Genomic DNA, 20,815 nt, shown 5'->3' on the forward strand with positions numbered 1-20,815 from the left:
TTTGTTTTCAGTATCTGTATTTCTGCACATAAAATCGTGAAATTGGATCCTTACATTTGTTTATTGCAACACGTCACCATCACAACATGCACCCTATTAGTTAACACGTCCACATTATTTTCATATCATGCTGCTCTGAAGGTTTAGGTGTGGGGATCAACGAGTGTGTGTGTGTGTAGAGAGAGAATTGGGGGAAGGGTGATTTGTGGGGTAAAGAGCTTTTGGATTAGTCTCTCGGGTTTTGTACTGCAAATACCTTATCTCTATGTTGCTCTCTTTATTGCTCTCTCCCTCTGCTCTTTTTTCGCTCTGTCCCTCATCTCTGCCTTATCTGGCTTTAAACGTGTGTGGGATACAAACAACATGGAAGGTGTTGGTGAGTGTGTATGTGCGTGCAACATGATAGTTGATGTCTGAATTATGCTGAGGCAGCATCACCTCGATCAAAGTGACGCGCACATCCTCCCATACAGTATATGCATACGCGTCCAACTGATGGGCAAGAATACCAGCAACATGTTTACAAATCAACAGCTCTGATACACACTCACAGGCAAACGCATACAGTAGAATGTGCATAAATTTGCATGTTCCACTTTGTCTTGCCTCAGGCATTCAACCAGCTCCGGTGTACAGTATTATCTCTGTTCAGATATGCCACTCGAAAGCTTGTTTCCTGGCTTAGACATATCTGCTTTTCTCAAGGGATTCCATTTCAGACCTCCTCAATTTATTTTATGTTTGTACCCCAGGAGATACAGACCATCTGGGAGAAGCAATGACTCATCTGTCTACACTTGCTTAAGAAGAGTTAGGGTTCATTATTTTCTCTTTAATTTTATTTTATTTTTTTTTTTAAACAAATGCATCTGGGGTTGTTTTGATCGGTAAAAACAAAAATCTGATGAAAACATTTTAATAACGCAAAATCTGAATACATTTATAAAAATGCAAGTAATTTTTTTTTTTTTTTTTCATTTGTTTTGTCACACTTCAGACAGACAAGACTTCCAATGGTCTTACAGAGCTTAAATAAATTATGTACTTCCTTTACACAAACTGTATATTTTTCGTATCTATATTTTTACTTTCGTCCTCATAGATCATTTCCCTTTTGTGTGTCTATCCAGATGAAAAAGAGAAAATCAAGATAAACTCAGAGGAGCTGCAGATCAAAAAAGTGAAGAAGAAAAAGAAGAAGAAACACAAAGAAGGAGAAAAGCACAAACGAGTGAAGATGTACCACCGCTCTTGCCAAACCATTTGTGCTGGATTACTTCTCCTCCCTCCATCCTCTTCATCTCCCACGTCTCCCTCCTCCTCTACTCCAGCTCTCATCTCCTCCCTCTCTCCGTTTAAGCCTCCACTACCCGTTTACCCTCCACCTAACAACAAAACCACACATCTCCTGCCCTCCTCCGCATCGCTTGCCTCCAAATCCCTGTTTAGCTCCTCTGTTTGTCACTCCCCCAACTCTTTATCGTCCTCCATCAAGACGCCACACCAGTCCCCGACCAAACACCCACGGCAGTGCAGCTATCCTGGGATGGCAGACCTTGAGTTTGCTTCATACATCCATATAGAGAACCAGCCTAACGGAGGAGCCTTGGTGGCTCATGCCTACACATCCCAGCTCTCCTCTCTCTCAATGGGACAGAGGCAGAGATTCGCCCAGGAGTTTGTCACCTTGGCGTTCAGCGAGGACTCGTCCAAGGTACAGTTTAGATATTGATCAGATTGATACTGCTGCTCCTGAATTAATCACTTCCCTCACCTCTAACCATGTGGTACAATAGTAGTTTGTCATAAAAGGAAGTGTAAACATACTTAAACACATGCAAAGGTGCAATTCAACACTTCATATTGTATAGATTTAAATATTTAATCTTTTATGATTAAAATTACAATACTTAAATCTCTCTTTCAGGCAGCTCATTATGTTATGGGAATTATCCATGGAGAGGCTAGCTACCTGCCTGACATCTTGGAATACTTTTCAACCAAGTTCCCATCAGCTCCAGTCAAAATGGAAATTCTGGGAAAGAAAGACATAGAAACTACCACCATGTCTAATTTTTACTCTCAGGTGAGTGAAACATCAAACAGGTGTGGCAGATACACACAATTCTGTGACAATGGTTTGTTCATAGGATAAAATCGGTTTCATATCTGAAAAGAACAAAGACTGCTGTTTGGATTAATTTTTCAGTTATGGAGCTGTAGTCTTATAGGGCATGAAGCTCATCATCGGTTTTTGACATGAAAAGTACTGAGGAGCATATGTCAACTGCTTCCAATCTTATGTCTGTCTATGAATGGAATTCCTGCACACCGCAGTTTATATTCAGAGCATTATTTTGTACAACCAGGCAGGTTATTGAATGTAAATATCTTCTTAACCCCAAAGTCCAGAACAGACAAACCACCTTCTAATGCCAACAGGAGCCTTCCTATGCAGCCACTGTAGAGGAAGGAGGGGGTATTCAGTTTCTTGCAATCTGTAGCTTCACCTCTAGATGTCACTACATGTCATACTCTGAATTGTTAAAATTGTCTGGCTTTACATATGTAGATTTGGATGATTATTTGTCCTGTGAAAGATAAGATAAAGGCAAGAAAGACAAAGATATTTTAAGAGGAAAATGGGTGGATGAGATACTTGTGAGATGAATGTAGAGGAGAGTGGATGACAGAGAGAAGGAGGGATTAACGTACAAGTTGAAGGGAGTGGAAAAGGGAACAGTGGAAGAAGAGAGGAATCCATTGTAGGGTAAGAGTGGCTGACTGTTTTGTGTGGGTAAAGAAGTTTCATTGTGTTTTTAACCATCTGGTCGAGGCATCTGCTTCCATCTGTCTGATGTTAAACAGCTATGGCAGTTATACTGATGCCTTATTTCTCAGACTAAATGACAGTATTAACAGCGACAGCAGAGCTGTATGTAGTGAACAGGTGGAGACTGCTTTCACTTCAGTGTCACTTTATCTAACGAAGAAAGTTTTTCACAGGAGCAACAAGGAAAAAGTAAGCAAGACAGCAGAGACACCAAGTGAATATGGTGTGGAAAAAGAAAGTGGCAGGAAAGTTAGTAAGAGTAGCAGAAGCAAGAAGAAAAGTTACAGACTGTGAAACTGTCAGGCAGATGGCATGCTCTCAGCAAGTGAGACTGGAGAGTCAAAAGCAATACAAAAAGGTGTTTTTCTTCTTTTCTTTTTAAAAGTAGGAGTGAAGAAGCAGCTGTAGTTTGAGGCTCACACCATTTCCTGAGCATACTACACTGTGTTTTGAGACCAACTGGAAAAACGAGAAATGTGTGTGTTCTGCTGGTGGTGTCTGTCTGAGTTGTCTCCCTTGAATACAGTGACACAGCTAGACCTCTTCATTTAGCGTTGTCCCATGTCTATAGTTCAGTAATGAAAAGCCTTTTGTTGCCTGAAACCTCCTGAGTGGCTTTGTATTGAGATACTGCCTGCTCTTTTTCAATGTGAGTGTTGGCAACACCAGCTACTGCACTGTGAGAGTGTGTGTGTGGTACCACAGGGGGTAGAGCAGTTTACGCTCTCTATCAGACTGCTCCTGGCTATTTTGTTTTTGTTTCTTACTATGAAATATTAATAATGTTATTCTGTGTTTCCCTCTGTTTCGGCCACTTCTGCTTCAGTGATCGGATCCTTGATCTCTGCGTGATATAGAATAAATTATAATGAGATAATGAAAAGCCGTGCAAAATGTAGAGTGTCTGTAAATTGAGTTTCTCTGTCCTGGGCTGTCCCTTTAAGAGTAGTGTTCCTTGCAGGGCTAACGTCATTGTCCACTGGTCTTGTTAATTTTTTTCCTCCCTCCCGGCTCTAAGCAGTGACCTTGGGAACTAGACATACAGTCTACACACAGATGTAAGCATACACATGATACATACACAAGCACCTGTGAACACACAAACACACAAATTAATGATTTCTCATACACTTTTTTTCACTACCTTTGTTCTGCTCTACCTCTCCTTTTGGTGTGAGTCTCCCTCCCTCCCTTCCTCTGTTATTCTGTCACTCTCCCTCTCTTTTATCCTTCTGCTCTTTATGTTTCAGCTCGGTTGTTTTGGTCTCTGTTCCAGTCACAAATTATCATTTTGCTGCTGGTTTTTGTAGTGTGTGTCAAAAAGGGTGGGTGAGAGACATAAAAATTGAAAAAAAAATATGTATCTGCCATTTGTATTTTTGTTTCTGTTTTCTTGTTTGAATGCTTAATCAATTCACTCTGGCTGTGAAACTTGATATGTCATATGTGAGTTCACAGCTGGTAGCTAGAGGTGTGTGCCACTGTGTATATTGGCATTGTCAAAATGTAACTGCAGGTAGAGGCTTTGCAGCTTTTCAGGCTGTATGTGATTATTTTATATTCCTGACTGAAGGCATTTCCAGTGGTGTTAAGGATTATGGGAAGATTACAGCACTCTATTTTCTCAGGGCAGGAGCAGCCTGACAGTCAATACATGATGTGCATGGACACTGAGGTAATTCAACATTCAGTGTAAAACTGAATGTGGTTAGTTAGGAAATTAGATGATTAACACAAAGACAAAAGAACTGATGGGGCTTTTCTAAGTTTTACAATATGTGCTCACATTATGCTTGTATTGTGCTGGTGCAGGAGTTTAAAGATATAAATTATTTCTTGGTTGACGTTTGAAATGATGGCAACTGTTACATAAATTATGTCTTTTGTTTAACAGCTGGTTACTTTCCCCACAGTTTTAGGTCAGACCTGACTACCTTATTTTATCTTGTGGCATGTTCACAATAGAGCTGATTGTGTTGTTGTCCTGCACTGCAGTTTTGAAACCATTTTGATCCAGTTCAGAGAGTATAAAAGTGGGAAAGCTGTTTCTTGTAATCCAAAGTATGTTGATGATAGTGCTGTATAGTATACCAGGGGATTTTCTTTTTCATAGTGGCACTTTGAGATTCTCTGAATGAAAAGTGCTTTATAAATGCAATTTATGTTCAATAAATAAAATATAAATAAGTAAATGCAAATGATTATTATTATTATTATTACCAGGTTGTAATTTCCCCATATGATATGGATTTTTCATCCTTTCATATCATCAGCATGAAATGAAAGAAGAGCCGTAATGCTTCAATAAACAGCAAATTATGTAATAATATTTGCTGCTAGCAGTGAGTGGAGTACTGTGCAGTTTCAAGAGGAGACCCCTTTAAACTGTGTTACTCTTTTTACTGAGAGTTACAGTTTGAATAAAATAATGGCTTCATCTTAAAAGAAAAGAAAATCACATTACTACATTATTATTAAGATTACTTTTCAAAACAATTTTTTTAGTACATTTATTACTGTTATAAAATTCCATAGGCTGTATTGTGCAGAAGACAGCCTAATGTAGATGAAGTCATCAGAAGTTATTCACTTTAACTGTGAGATCATAATTGTCACAAACATTTAATCTAATTTGCTTTGTTTTTTAAAATGTGTATTTTTTTTTTTGTATGGATGCAACAATATATTTTCTAAAAATCAACTGATATTTGCTGATATTGATCATTGTCTGTGTTGGTATGTAAGATGACATTTTACAGATGACGAGGTCATATTAAACTTTTTTTGCAAATTTAATTACAAGTCAATTTGTGCTCGTTTGTAGATGTTGAAGAAGATTCTTGTTTCCCTGGAACAAAAGTGGGGAACTAAATGACACCAAAAACAATAAAACAATGGAATATAGGCTAACAGTGGCATCAGCATTGGCTGTCATACATATAGACACTTTCATGTATAATTTTGTGGAGCTCAGCAAACCCTAAATTAATCAGAGCCTTCACTATATGCATGATTAAATAAAAAGGTTTCTTGATTCTCTTTTCTATGCGCTCCTGACAGTAGATTTAGTCCTAAACCTATGCATATGTACTGATGCCATCACATGGCTGTTTGTTGGAAAGCGGAGAAAGATTATATAAGAATAGTTTGTGTGATTGTGTCAGCAGTGAGTAGCTTTGTTGTGACGCAGGCACATAATAGACTAATAGACTTAGTACTCTAGTGTCTGACTGAACATAATGACTGAGGAGTCAGACGGATACAGAGGTCAGCATGGGGGGAAATGAGACAGAGTAGTGAAATCATGTCATTAACTGAACAAAAAAGAGTGATGGATAAGTTGACTGAAGGAGGAAGACTTGAAACAGAATTACATGTGGTTGCTCTGAGTGAACCAGAGACGGAAAGGAGAGCAGGAAAGTGAGAGGCTTGATCTAATAGACTTGCCACTGGGGACGCAGTATTATGAAGGAAAGAAGCAGAGGAGGAGATGGAGAAGCTGACAGAGACAAGAATAAAATAGATAATCTGAGTAAACCAGCAAGGCAAAGATGAAGCAGCAAGGGAGTAAGATGATCTGGTAGTCTTAAAAAATATACTGCTTTGAGTTAAATGGAATGACAGCAGGGAGACATGGCAGCAATGATAATTACATGTAATAATGTCGGCTTTTTAAAGTTGTGAAACTGTGGACTTGAATACCAAGTGAGATGTAGTGAATTAGGATTATGTTAAGAGATCTGCTGCTGTTTTATTATTTATTTATTTATTTCTATTTCTAAATGTGAAAGTATTAATTTTTTTGCCTGATAATTTGGTGCAGCGCTGTGGCTCATGAGGTCTTGTAAGCTTGGAACCGCACTTCGCACATCAAATGTGGTTATATACACGTAGACAGAACCAGGGTCAGGACTGCAGCATTTGACTAGCACTGCTCAGAGGAAGTCTGTCACATTTCCTGTTTCCTTCTGTTTGCCTTCACTTCCATTCGACAAGCTGTGCACGTATGTGTGAGTGTATCATGGACTATTAAATGTATCTGTTTATTTTAGACACAGGCAGCATTTCCTAATACTCCTCCTTTGATAGTGAAAGAGTGTTGTCTTTGCAAACAATGTGTGGTTATTCTGCTGTTAAATTATGCATGTGTAAACACACACAAACACACACACAAGCATATGAAATAGATGCTCATACGCATAAATGAGTATTAAGTATGCACTCACAAATACGCACACACACCATGAAGCCATTTGAATCCATGTGCACACATATTTTTTCTCCGTATCTAGGTCACCGACTCAGTGAGACTATTTAAAGTTGTGTTGTTTGGATAGGTGATGTGTTGATATGTGTTGACTAAATGTTTCAAGCTTTTAGTCCTCATCATTTTGAGAGGATATTATCCTGTGTTGTGAAACAATGTGAGCTCAACAACCACATGGCTATGTGTGTGTATAAAAGATGCATTTAATTTTGGTTGTTAAGCATAGATAAGCTTTTTTGTTAGACACATTAGTTATGAGAAGTTATATTGTGAATTTAAGGGGATCACATTTGTCATGTCCTGTCTGAATCCTTGTTTGAGATCCTTCTGCCTGTGGCACTGCAGAGCCTCTGGCTCTAAGCTGTTACTATCCAGAAGCATAGATAATTTGACAAATTCAAAGAAAAAGAACCAGATGAAAGAGGTCACTGAAAATGATGTGTATCTCATGCTATGGTCTGGACAGTCAGTTTTAAATTTTGAAAACCAATGTGAGAATATGGACCAGCAGTCCCCAGTACCATCATCAAATTACAGAATGACGACATATCTTCATTTTGAATGTTGTTCAGTCTGTACAGTCAGTACCAAGGAGCATTGAAGGTGTCCTGAGGCACATAGTGGAACATCTTAGTAAGACACTTTTTGCTTTAATTTGTGATCCATCTGTAGTTGGAGCACACACCTGTAAGCAGCTGGCATCCACGGCCTTGCATGATTGGCCTCTGAGCAGCTGTTGAGGGATTTAATGCCTTGCTCAATGACCCACCTGGTAACGTCTTGGCACACTTCCCTTAGTCTTCTTCCAGTTCATTGTCGTCCTTCCTTCCTTCTCGCCTCCTCTTTAACTTGCTGTCATCTCTCTCCTTTTCTCATCTTCACTCTTTTTTTCTTTTGTCTCTTTAACATCAGCCTTTCATTTGCTCTTATCTGATTGCTCTTTTTCTGTTGTATTGTCCACTACCCTCTCTCTCACCCATGCTTCCTGTCCTTACTTTGTCCTTTCCTCTTGAAAAATACCCACTGTTGTGTTAATTTTACATGCTTCCCCTCTTGCCATTTTTATCTCTGAAGTTATTTCTATCTCATACCTCCTTTTTCCCCCCACTCTTTCTTTCGATTTTTCCTCTCACCACTTCTCTCCATCTGTTTCTTCAACCCTCTCTTCCCCTCATACTTTCTCTCCTGTGTATCCTCTGTAGTCTCTCTCTTTTTCCCTCTTGCTTTATTGCTTCCTTGTTGTCAAGCGGTGATTCACTAAAGGCGTGCAGCCAAGGATCTGGCTAACACACACATTCACCAGTTTGTGCCAAATAGCATTGTGAGGACACTCATTGACATAAAGCATTCCTGGCTCCCTTACCTTAATCTTATCTAATCTTACCTTATCTCTATCTAATCTTAACTATCACAGCTCTATGTCCAATCCAAAATTTAATTCTAATTTTAACTTGAGAATCAACTTCTAAAGTGTCCTCACTTTTTAGGTAAGGACCTTGCCTCAATCGATAAAATGCAAACTGGCTCCCAAAACAATTGCAATACAAGAGAGTGCACACAACAAACACACTCGCAAACATTCTGATCAGCCAAGAGCACAGCAAGCAGGCCACATACTGCAACCTGCAACACAAAGACACACTTAAGGGCCAAGGTTATGGGAGTCTGGTTGGACGTGCACACACAATGCTCTGTCAGCCAAGTGAAGAGCAGCAAATAGTCTGAGTCACACTGGTGAAGCAGAAACCTAAAATAAGACCAGAAACACACATACAGTGTCTGTTTTGACAGCCAGCCATGACTAACAGACTCCATGTGTATTTTAAAATTGAATAAACTTTAATTTCAGTGTCCAAATCTCAAGTTTTGTGACATGGTGCATCTAATAATTGCAGTCAAAATGAAAATCTACAAAGTTTAAAGAACTATATTTGTGTTTGTGTTGGACTGGTGTACAGCAGTATTAATATCTTGTTTCTTCTTTCTTGTACTCCAGGTGAAGAAATCTTACAGTCACGGTACATACAGAGCTGGGGCAATGAGACAGATCAGTCTGGTGGGAGCTGTGGATGAAGAGGTCGGAAATTATTTCCCAGAATTCCTCGGCATGCTGGAAGAGTCACCCTTTTTGAAGGTGAGTCAGAAATGGCATAGAGGACAGAATGAACTGAAGTAAAGCGAAGCAGCGGCAGAACAGGAGAGAATAGCTGAACAGGACTGAAAAGGCAGAAATATTTTCACTAATGTATGACTCAAAAAACAAACTAAAAATATTGAAACTTGCACTGTAGACAAATTACTAACACTGCTCTGTTATATGGTGACATGAAAAGTGCTTTCTTTTACCTAGTTGAGGCATGTGTGCAAATAAATAGAAGCATTAGCATCATTGATTTAGACATGTCACCAACTGAACAGGGCCATACGCTAACATCAACAACACACCTACAATTCTCACTGGTAGTTGGCAAACAGGAGGTGCTAAGTGGTGTGTCAAAGCAGTCAGAGGCTTTTCAAGCTCCCTTTGAATGTGCGCATCCTCTGGTACTTCCTGTCTGCCGAGAGCTTTGGCACCCTCTGAAACATCTTGGGTGCCAGTGACAGGCTTTTGTGGGGAAGCTGTTTCTGTTCATATTTTTGGCCACCTCTGGAATGAGGAAACTTTAATTCAATGAACAGTGAGAGGATCATACGACATTTCCTCGTGTCTTCTTTTGCTCACTTTCCACTTTCCCCCTTTTTTCTGGCTGTAGCGAACTCTTCCATGGGGAACATTCTCCAGTCTGAGTCTAATGAATCCCAGAGAGAGCGACGATGGTCCAATAATGTGGGTCAGACCAGGAGAACAGATGATACCTGTAGCTGATATACCAAAGTCGCCTTTCAAAAGAAAACGGTGAGTTTTAACCCAGCATGACTACCTGCAGAAGCACACACTGTAGTACTGTTCACTGCCCATTACACAAATTCACATGCTGATAAAGGCAGCCAATATTTTGTATCCCCCTTAAGCGCTGCAATGAGACAGAGGGAATTAACAGGGATTTTGGTCTTTGTGAATGTTTTCAGTTGTGGCTGCAAGGGTGTATCTGTGTGTTTACCTTATTGAGCCAGCTTGCCTCTGTACTCTTAGTGTAGCCCATGAGGAGTCATTATGAAAAACAGCAACAAAACACACCGCGCGCATTTGAAGCAGCAGCCGTGGAAGCAGCATGAGGCTTTGTTGTAGCTGAGCGGTGCCGGATGAGGCAATTACACCCTCTGTGTTTGTCCCTGTCACAGTGTCATTGTTGCTTACACATAAGCTCTGTGTCATACACACACTAACACATGCTTTATTACAGAGGAGCATTGTGTATGTGTGTTTGATTGCCTGCATGTGTTTGTGTGATGTGAGCGGTATGTGGCTCACCACTTAGATGAGATCATCGTTATGTTAATAGAGTCGACATCAGAAGCCACTTCACACTGGGGCTAGCTGCATGCTGGATGACACACAACACAGATATACCTTCCTTGAAACACTGAGCTCTGTTGAGTTGAATATAAGGTCAGTTATCCATACTGATTTAGATTTACAAGGTCCCAATATGTTTTGTGGATGAATTCAGTTGTCAGTTACAAATCAGTTTGTCTTGAATGTGACAGTGATTCTTGGAGAAATAATGCTGTAAATTGAACAAGGAACCCTCTAGCCTTATCATTTAGAAAACAATGGGTTTAAATAATATATTAAGACAAAACAATCTTTGGATTTTATTAATGGATTTTAGATCATGCAAATTAAGATGGATTTGAATTAGACAATCGATCTGCCCCGGTAGTATGTCCAGGGTTCCCACGGAGTCTTAAAAGTCTTGAATTTGCAAATCTGCATTTAATACCTTGAAGTCTTTAAAAGGTATTAAATTTGATACAGTAGGTCTTAAATCATGTTGCCATAAAGTTGTTTGCTGTATTGTGTTTAAATGTGTCTGTTAAATGTCCAAACTGCAAAGACAGTAATATTAATTGACTCAAAATTTATATCGAAATTAGGAACCAATTATCACTAACTTTGCAGCCCTTGGTGAAGAATTCCTCGGAACAGTGGGAATCAAGGCATTGGAATAAACAAATATATTTTCCTAAATTCTAGGAGTCAGGAATATTTGCCAGTATGGTCGTGAAATGGGCATTAAATTCTGTTCTAAGTAGTCTTGAAAAGGTCTTAAAAAGTCTTAAATTTACCTTGTAGAAACCTGTAGGAAACCTGTACGTCACAACTTAAAATTTTTGGCTTTACTTATGTCAACAAAAGCTTGATATAGTCTCTTTCCTGGTGAGTAAAACAGAGGTAATAAAGGAAAACAATATATCAATGTCAAAAATTGGATTTAGTTCAGTGTGATGCATATGTGTTCATGTTGTGTTCAGGTTAGTGCACATTGTCAGCAGACTGCGTTTGAAGAGACAGCTGTCAAGAGAGTGTGTATGTTTTTGTGTTCATGTTTGTGTGTTGTGACTGTCAGAAACACTTGTCTAACAGCTGGGACTCAGAGGAAGAGGGTAAACCATTACCTCCTGTCCTGTGTATTCTCTTATCTCATCACTATGACTTCATCCTTTTCAGGTTTTTTCTTGTTACAGTGAGAAATAATTATGAACTGTGACCCAGAAACATAGATATAATTTTGTCATGCTGTCCAGCCTTTGTCTCTTTAATCTTTCCTTCATTAACCTCCTTCCTTTATTTCCTCTTATTCCATTTTTTTTTACTCATTTCTCTTTACTTGTGTCCTCTTACTTCTCCTAAATACCTTCTTTGTCTTCCTCTATTTCGCTTACAGTTTGTCTGCTGTCCTCCCCCATTTTTTCTTCTTGACCTCACCCTTTCCGCCTTTAAGTTGATTTATTGTAGAGTTACAGTGCTGAGTGTGTAAAAAAAAAAAAAAAAAAAACCCACAAATATTAAATTATATGTCACCAGAGTTAAATGTGTAGTGTGTATCTGTGTGGGCTCGGCTACGTGCATGGGAAACATCACAGTACTGCCTCTTTTTCTCGGTGGTTTTAAGGAAAAGGTCGAGCGGTGATGTGTTTCTGACAGTGCTGCGACTCACAGTCTGAGAATTCAGCTTGATTATAGTGGTCAGAAGATGAAAATAAACCGGAATATTTCAGCTTTTAGTGAAGTACCGATGTGCTTTCAGAGATTTATGATAATTGCATAGTAACCTCAGTAGCCTTAGCCAACACTGGATGCAAATAAGATGCAGACTACGCTGTGCCAGGCCAGATACAAATTACATGACAAGGTGCAGCGGTAGCCAGAAACTTTCAGCAGGATGTCAAACTGCAGCCTGCTTAGTCTCGAGTAGAGCTGAAACGATTTGCAGACAAAAACTAATGAGGAGCTGGTGAGAAGATGTATAGTTTGATTAATTTCCATGTCAAACCTCAGTTTGTCTTTGGGTCTGCAGTATGAGCTGCATTACACTGTTAAAGCATTAAAAACTGTAAATTAATTGCATTTTGGGATTTGTAGTGTTACCTTTTGCAAAACTGCTTTGACATATTAATGATACTTAATGATTAATGATTAAATTCTCCACTTGAATACAGGACTTCGGCTGTGATTATAAGGCAGAGACATAGCAACCAAGCACCACAGGCTGAATGAATTTGAAATCAATGTGGAGAACATTAGAACAGAGTATTCCCATATCTAATGGTTGCAGTTAGTCCTCAGTGGACTTTTTAATTTATTTACTCTCTACGTCCATTTTTCCAAATTATTGTACACATATGCTAATAGTACTGGTCCTAAATGATCGGCGCTTGCATTTAAAAAAAAAAAAAAAAAACAGAAAAGGAAAGAAAAACATTACTTTTTGTGGGAGGACTCTCAAATCCCCCATCTGTGGACCTAAATCTTCTGAAATCAATGAACTGAGAAAATACTGTAATTGGCACATTATTTCTGGGTAATGATACTGGAGTGTCTGAATTGTAGATGTGCAGAGTGTACTGTAGCTTTAAGACATTCATGTACAGTGTCAATGCAGGTGGTTCCCTCTCTTTTCTCTTCTCCTTTTTACTGCCTTATCCCTCTTTAGCACACCTCGCTCCATCTTTAACCCGTCTCTCCCTTCACCATCATCATCTCTCCCTCCCTGCCTCAGCACCAGCTCAGACATCCCTCTCATTTTCCTCTTTATTTGACTGACTTTATTAACTACAAAAAATAAACAGCATTTTTTGGTGACTTAGTGCAGAGATAGCTGTCTGTTTTCAGCACATAATAATACAGGATCTCATGGATAGAGGATAGCTGAGGTAGTCTTCAAACATCACTCTAGATGTTCAGCACTCCTCCTTTAACACTCTGCCTTTTCACTGTTTCACTTACCAGCTTTCCAGGTTTTACATTCATTACTGTCAGCCTGCAGTCAGCTCAGACATACTGAGCTCTGTATGTGAGTGTGTGTGTGTGTGTGTGTGTTATCATCTCCCTCTACTCTTGGTACTATTTTTCTCTGCTGCTTTCTTCCTCTTCCACCGACTCCTACCTCTCTGCTCTTATCTCTGAATGAATGAATGCACAATTCAGTGTTCGGCATGGGTAGCCTCACTGCTGTTCTGTCTGTATGTATGTATGTGTGTGTCTGTGTTATGCTCTCGAAGGAATCTTTGCAGACTCTGTGCATGTGTGTTTGTACTCTTGTTTGAATCCGACTGCAGCTCCAGTGTGAGTCACTGATCCAGTAGTGAGCTGACTGCAGTGCTTCTATTGTTTGGCAACATGGCTCACATTTATGCTTTTACTCTTTAGCTTCTGCATCTGCTTGTATAAAGCCAAGTGTTGTGCATACATGTTTTTGTTCCTGTAACTTTTTTTTTCGCCGCACGCCCTCATTGTTATTGTTGTAATTTTTCACTTGCAGTGTACCTTACTGATTCCACAAAAATGGAAAACATTACATGAAATTTGTAAATGTAATATGATAGAAGCTCAGCTATACACGGAATATCTGCAGTCAACAAATACAATTTCCCAACCTCTACCATCTATAGGTAAAATCTCTTCCAGTGCTCTAAGAGGCCCTATATGCACTGAGTGTGTTTCATAATGTCCACTTGTTTTCCTCCTCTGCATCCTCTCTGGTCCTCCTGTCATACTGTGGCATCTGGATTACATCAATGAACGAGTCAGCCAAGATAACAACACTGCCAGAAAAGACCGTGGGTGCTTTTTATTTTTGCAACAGCAGACAGAAAGGGGGAAAAAAAGAAGTAAACAAAACTGGCAGAGTGAGCGGCCAACTCACCTTTAGTCATTTTATTCTTTATTTAGACAACAGGAGATGCAGAGCTGGAGAGACAGGAGAAGCAGCTTCTTCTTAACTCTGTGGGCAGTCTGATTTATTTATTTTTTCTTCTTCTTCTTCTTCACTCTCTGTACATTTCTGTCCTTATGTAGCTCCACCAATGAAGTGAAGAACCTGCTCCAGTCTCTACCCAGGACAAGTGAGCCCAGAGAGATGCTGTTTGAGGATCGCACTCGGGCCCACGCTGATCACATCGGTCAGGGATTTGAGCGCCAGACAACAGCGGCTGTCGGAGTGCTGAAGGCTGTGCGATTTGGAGAAGGGTAGGCACAGAGGAAATAAACGAGCACAAACACACTCCGAATGTCACTGTTGGTAGCAGTGGCTGTTTGTTTTGGAGTAACACATGCCTGGTATTTACACAGCTTACTCCTCAACCGATATCATGTAATCCGGTTTACTCTCTCCTCCCCTCCCACTCTTGTTTTCAGCACGGAGCCTCCTCGTGTAACCAAAGATGTTGTGTGTTTCCATGCTGGTGACTTTCCTTACGTAGTTCAGAGGCTGCAGCTGGACTTACATGAACCTCCATTGTCTCAGGTGTTACATTACACACAAAGAATCAATACATTACATTCACTCTAGTAAAGTAATCATAATAAAACCCAAATTAGATCAAATTAGTACAAAATAGTACCTCAATTTGACACTTAGTAGTTCATGTTGATAGTTAATGTAAAGTGATGTTTGATGCTACCATCTGGTGGAGAAATTAAGAACTGCATACTGCAACACTTTAGAAACCTGTGTGGAGCTGAAAAATAAGTTGCACTGTAGATAATTTCAGAAAAAGGAAAAATATGCATATACCTGTCAGTATGTATGTTTACAGTATTAAATGCCAGCATCAAACTGTTTAACATCATACAATAATCATGACATACTGTCAGTTTGAGGTTATTGGATTAGGTTTCAAATACTTCTGATAACTGTCATGCATGCCCTGGAATAGAATAATTGTCAAACAAGATGTATTACTTTTGGAAAATCCACCTGCCACTTGGACTGAACATTTTTGATCACAAAATTAAAGCCTTAAAGTTACATTCATTATTTTTTTCCCCATGAGATGATTATTATTGTTATTATTTTGCTTTTAGAAAATAAATCTCTTGAACAACTTCCACCCTGCTCAAAATTACAAATCATTCAACAGTTTTCAAGATTTTAACCCTTTAAATGCCAGTTCAATTATTTGAATTCTGAATGATTTATTACAAAAAAAATCCCCAATAAATATAATATTTTCCATATAATAAATAGTAAGGGGATGGAACATTGGTTGTGATTAGAGCCTTGCACATGTGCTATATAAGCATACATTCTCTAATGTCAAAATTTTATTTTGAAGAAAACTAGGAATATTTAAGATTTTACTGTGTTCTTCCAGTTTCAACCATTTTCCCATTGTAAATGCCACGGGAGTATAATAGAACTTGGGTGAAATACACCTATGACACATACTGTATGTTATGTATTTATCAGGTGACCGGAAAAATAAAATGCAGAAAATTATTATTATTTATATTCATATCTCATGAATTTTGTTGTATTTTTTTAAGTGAAGTTTACTATTTAGGACACTGATGTCAGCTATTTCAAATAAAAGTTGATAAAAAAAAGTCTCCCATCATAAATATTTAGTAACATTTAATAGATCATATTGGCCACTATCAATACTGATTAAGTTTTTCACTGCCTAATATCACTGTGGCCACTGGTGCCAAATTTGCAGTTCCAGTCCAAATCTGCTTCTCAAAAATAATGTAGTGTAACTAGATTTGGACCCAGGTTTCTAACTCTCCTCTCTCCCTTTCGCATTTTTTGCAGTGTGTACAGTGGGTGGACGATGCCAAACTAAACCAGCTGCGTCGTGAGGGCATTCGCTATGCTCGTATCCGCCTGTGCCATGATGACATCTACTTCATCCCTCGTAATGTTGTCCACCAGTTCAAGACGGTGTCGGCCGTCTGCAGCCTGGCATGGCACATCCGCTTACGACAGTACCACCAAGAGGAGGCCCAAGAGGAGGAAAGCAAGGAGGAAGAAGGAAAAGAAATGAAGGAAGAGGAGAAAAATGTTGATCTAGAGGAAGAGGGGGAAATGGTAGAGTTGAAGGAAAAGAAGGAAGATGAGGGGAGGAGAGAGAAAAAGAGTGAGAAAGGAGTGAAGGAGAGGATAAAACAGGAGGCGGAGGAAGTGGATACAGCAGAAAACAGGACATTGCCAGCTGTGAAAATTGAGGCGGAGGTTCATATTCTTCCTGTGCTACAAAATCCACCTCTTTTATCTCAGCCTTGTCCCTCAGGAGAGTCGGAGAGGGAGGGGGTGAAAGAAGGAGAGAGTATCAAACAGCAGGATCCTCCTCCTGCAGCTCCTCTCTGTAAGAGCAGATCACCTTCACCTCCTCATCAGGACATAAAACCCAAAGCGTCATTAAAGCATCATCACCAACATCGCCATCACTTGGACAGTAGAACGACGTCTTCCAGCAGCACAGTTTCCTCTTCCTCAGCTCTTAAATCACCCCTCACGCCCCCACGCTCAAAGTCTTCCTCTTCCTCTTCTTCATCGCCCACAGCTGGACCTACTGTCACTCCTTCGCGCTCCTCTTTGTCACCCTCTGTGGCCCCTGTTCCACCTTCTACCTCTGCTCCTTGTCCTGTTCCATCCTCATCTTCCCCCTCATCAACCTCCACATCATCACTGACGAATCCCAAGCTCACAGCGGACACAAACTCCTCGCATCTCCTCACCCTTCCTCCTTCCACTGCGTCTTCCCAGCTGCCCTCCTCCTCTCAGTCAGATCAGCCGAAGGTCAAAGACTCGTATCGCCTCATGATGTCATCAGACACACGGACACAGGTGCTTCCAGAAGTAAGGATGCCACAGGGATCACATGAGAGGCGAACACCCCCCGTGGACATACAGACATCTGTGAACTCACAAGCAGAAACACGCACACACATGGTATCTGACACATGGGCACCAACGCCAACAGACACACGGACACATGTCCCTGAGAAGTGGACTCGCAGTGTGGACTCCAGGACAAACATGGACTCGCATCTTCCACAGGATGTCGGCAGGCCCGGACTTTACATGCAGCAATACGCACCGCACCTCCCCCCTCCCCCTCCTCCACCTCACCCTCCTCCACCTCACCCTCATCTCCCTCAAATGCTTCCCCCGTCGTTCTCCCACCTTTTGCACAGACCCCCGATCTACCCCCCAAATCCCCTTTCCAGTCCCCCTGTCCCATCGCAGCCTCAGACCCTCAACTCTTTCCTCAGTCAAACACCGCCTCCTCATTCAGTTCACCTCAGCCATCTTCACCTACATCCCCCACACCAACCAAATATCACCACCCAGTCTCAACCATACTACCCCCAAATGCCCCAGCCCCCACTGATCTCCGCCCACACCGCCTCATCTCAACTTAACACTCCCCTCACCAGCTCCCCATCTCCTCACCTCTCACATCCACACCAGTTCAGCCCACACGCCAAACCCTTCTTCCCCCCTCAGCATCCTCACTACCCCTCTCACCCCTACCTCTCGCCTCAGTCTTTTCTCTCCCAGCCACCCGGACCCTTCCCCCTCCAGCCACCATACCAACCCTCAGCACCAGCGCAGGTTCACCTTCCTCCCCCTCAGTCCTTCCCTCATCCCCCTCCTCCTCCTTCCTCCTCACAGTCTCCACCTCCTCCCCCTCCTCCACCTCCACCTCCTCCTTCTCACCCTTCCCCCTCTGTTTTTTCCCATCCACCTCCAGGGCCATTTCAGCATGAGGAAGAGCAGAAACAGATTTTTTAGAGGTTTTTGTACATAAACATATTGTTCAAAATGACTGTACAGTATATGGACAAGGCTTGACTTTGGTTGTGTGATTGTAAAATGATGTAAAAAGAAAAAAACAAGGAGGACAAGGGGTGCATCAGTATATGAGTACAGTTTAGTTTATGAAGCAGAGTTCAACCATTTGGTTTTACTTTGGATTGTGCTGAACTGATTGCGCTCAAGTTAAAAAAAAAAAATCTAGGAATTTATTGCATTTACTGGTAGTTTTGGCCTTCATCTGAGTATGAGGATATGGGTGAGATTCCTCTGGTTGGAAGTCAGGATGAGTTCTCAATTTTCACTCAAAAGTCTGCCAAACTGCTGTCTGGGTCTATTTGTTGAAATGAGCATGATCCTTTCAAATTTCAGAAAATCTGTGTGCCAGAAGAGGTAGACAGAAAAACATTCAGCAAATGTTGGGTCTGTGGCTTTTTTCTAGTACTGTCTTTGTGCCCAAGACTGTTTCTGGAATAATAATGGGTCAGATTGCAATATTATACAATACATGCATGTATTGCTGTAATATTGCTACGTTTCCTTTTGTTATATTGTATCAATACATCAATAGTGCGTCGCTGTATTTGTCCCTAATATTGTATTTTGAGCAATAATGCTCTGCAATAATCTATGATTTTCCATCATTGATATATGACAAGGATCAGTATTTATATACTAACTTTAGATATGTGAATAAAGGTCACTGAATCATGTTCACTGAAGAGACAACTTCCAGTAGCTAACTACTAAAAATATGTGGTATCTGCAAGAAATTACCTTAATCAGTGTCAGTGTTTAATTTTCCATCAAGGATTCTTATCAGTTATTAAAACCAGTGTAACAATCCATAGTCTAGTATCGCTCCTGAATTACATCTTAAAATTACAATTTACATTGAGATGAACTTTTTTTCCTTCAGTGGCACTGCTCTGAGTGTAATTCACTGTCAGAGTGTGTTGGATGTTCAGAGGGGTCTCCTAAATTTGGAAACTAAGCAGTTGGTTGTCAGACAAACAAACTGGAGCTGCTACACTGACATACTGTGAAAATTGCAGCAAAACAAATTAGGAAACCCCTCTTATTATTCACATCCTGAAGAAAAAATAACCTAAATCATAGTTACTCACTGATGATTGTAGATGTGTAGTTGTTTCAGGTGACTGGTCAAAATTCATGGATATATTTGTTTATCTGGAAAAGAATTTTAATGCGTACAGCTCCCTGAGAGTTTGCCTGAGATCTTATAACATCTGAATAAAAATATCAAACATATAGACATAAAGACTTCTCAAGTGTGACTCATTGTAGCACATCAATTTGTCACTACTTGTATTAACATTGAAATACACCGAATTATCTCAAATTATCAACAGGGAAAAGTCAGGTTCTTCCAAAACAAGCATTTTAATATATTGCATTCAGGCCTCAGCGCTTCTGTGACAAGTGTTTTTTTAAATTATTTTGTTTTTATGAACACATGCTCTAAGACACTTTAAAACAGATGGTACAATGACGAGTTCATTCCCAAAGCATTATTTATCTGATTCAGAAGGTCTTTTTGCTGAAGTTTGTGTGACTCATTTTCTCTACAGTGTGGAGTATTAGACATTTATGTTTTTATTTATCAAGCAGGAACTGAACTGAACTTTTTGTTGAAGATGTAAGCGCCACCTGTGTGTACAGCCCACTTGCTATTGTAGCCCACAGCATTTCCCCAGTGCCTGCCCTTAACTGTGAACTACTAAATGGTCCAGAGCCGCACAGAGGAGGAGTTCTGTCTGTAGGCTACTTTTCAGGAACTCCAATCTTAATGTATTCACTGGAAAATGAAAGCAGAGCCTTAAATTGGCATCTAAAGCTGCTGAAAACTCTCCAGGTATCTGCAGTGTAACTTGAGACTAGTCAAACTGTGGCCCAATGAGATGATGACCTACAAACAGGGTGGTGTTTTTCACCATTAGTCTCACCGCTGGCCTGGAAACATCTCGGAAAACGAGAAGATGCAGCTTCAGCTCTCTTGGTCAGTTCGCCTCCAAGGACTTGATTTCAACAACAGAACTGTTCACTGTGCGGCTCTGGGGAGAGCGGGGTGATTATTTAGCTCTTGATGCCAGTTGTAAGGCGCTCTGCAGCTCTTTTTAAGCTTTTGGGTTTCAGATGTTACGAAATAAAACACCTGACAGGAAATTATATATTTTTTGTACAAATGTGACAAAATACGGTTGAAAACAAGATGTTTTCAGGGGCTAGCGTTGTTTTCACAGAGTTTATTTATCTCAAGGTTTGTTTTGTTTTATTTTTCTATTTTGTTTTTGTGATTTTTGACTGTCAGCACTGTAGTGTAAATAAGAGGTTTTGTAAAGAGGAATAAAGTTGTAGTGTGGTTTCTACTTTAAATATGAGCCTAGATAATAAAAGGTTCAGTGTATGAAAATGTTGTCTAAGCATGGATCTTTTCTGCTTTTAATACTGCATCAGCGAAAAAAGAAAAGAGGAAAAATTTATAAT

At 40.1% G+C, this 20,815-nt stretch overlaps 1 protein-coding gene across 2 annotated transcripts in view; it reads left to right on the forward strand.

Annotated features, from left to right (window-relative positions):
• LOC115429512 (formin-like protein 5) overlaps positions 1–20,481 on the forward strand; it is a 32,703-nt gene extending 12,222 nt beyond the window's left edge. For both annotated transcript variants that reach the window (XM_030149034.1, XM_030149035.1), the window contains exons 3-9: positions 1,131–1,714; positions 1,928–2,086; positions 9,097–9,234; positions 9,854–9,996; positions 14,563–14,733; positions 14,902–15,010; positions 16,301–20,481. In XM_030149034.1, the coding sequence (XP_030004894.1) occupies positions 1,131–1,714; positions 1,928–2,086; positions 9,097–9,234; positions 9,854–9,996; positions 14,563–14,733; positions 14,902–15,010; positions 16,301–18,286 (3,290 nt within the window). In that variant the 3' untranslated portion in view covers positions 18,287–20,481. The remainder of the gene's footprint in view (positions 1–1,130; positions 1,715–1,927; positions 2,087–9,096; positions 9,235–9,853; positions 9,997–14,562; positions 14,734–14,901; positions 15,011–16,300) is intronic.
• Positions 20,482–20,815: the final 334 nt, after the last annotated feature.

Source organism: Sphaeramia orbicularis, chromosome 12 (assembly GCF_902148855.1).
Source record: "Sphaeramia orbicularis chromosome 12, fSphaOr1.1, whole genome shotgun sequence".
Classification (NCBI taxonomy): domain Eukaryota; kingdom Metazoa; phylum Chordata; class Actinopteri; order Kurtiformes; family Apogonidae; genus Sphaeramia; species Sphaeramia orbicularis.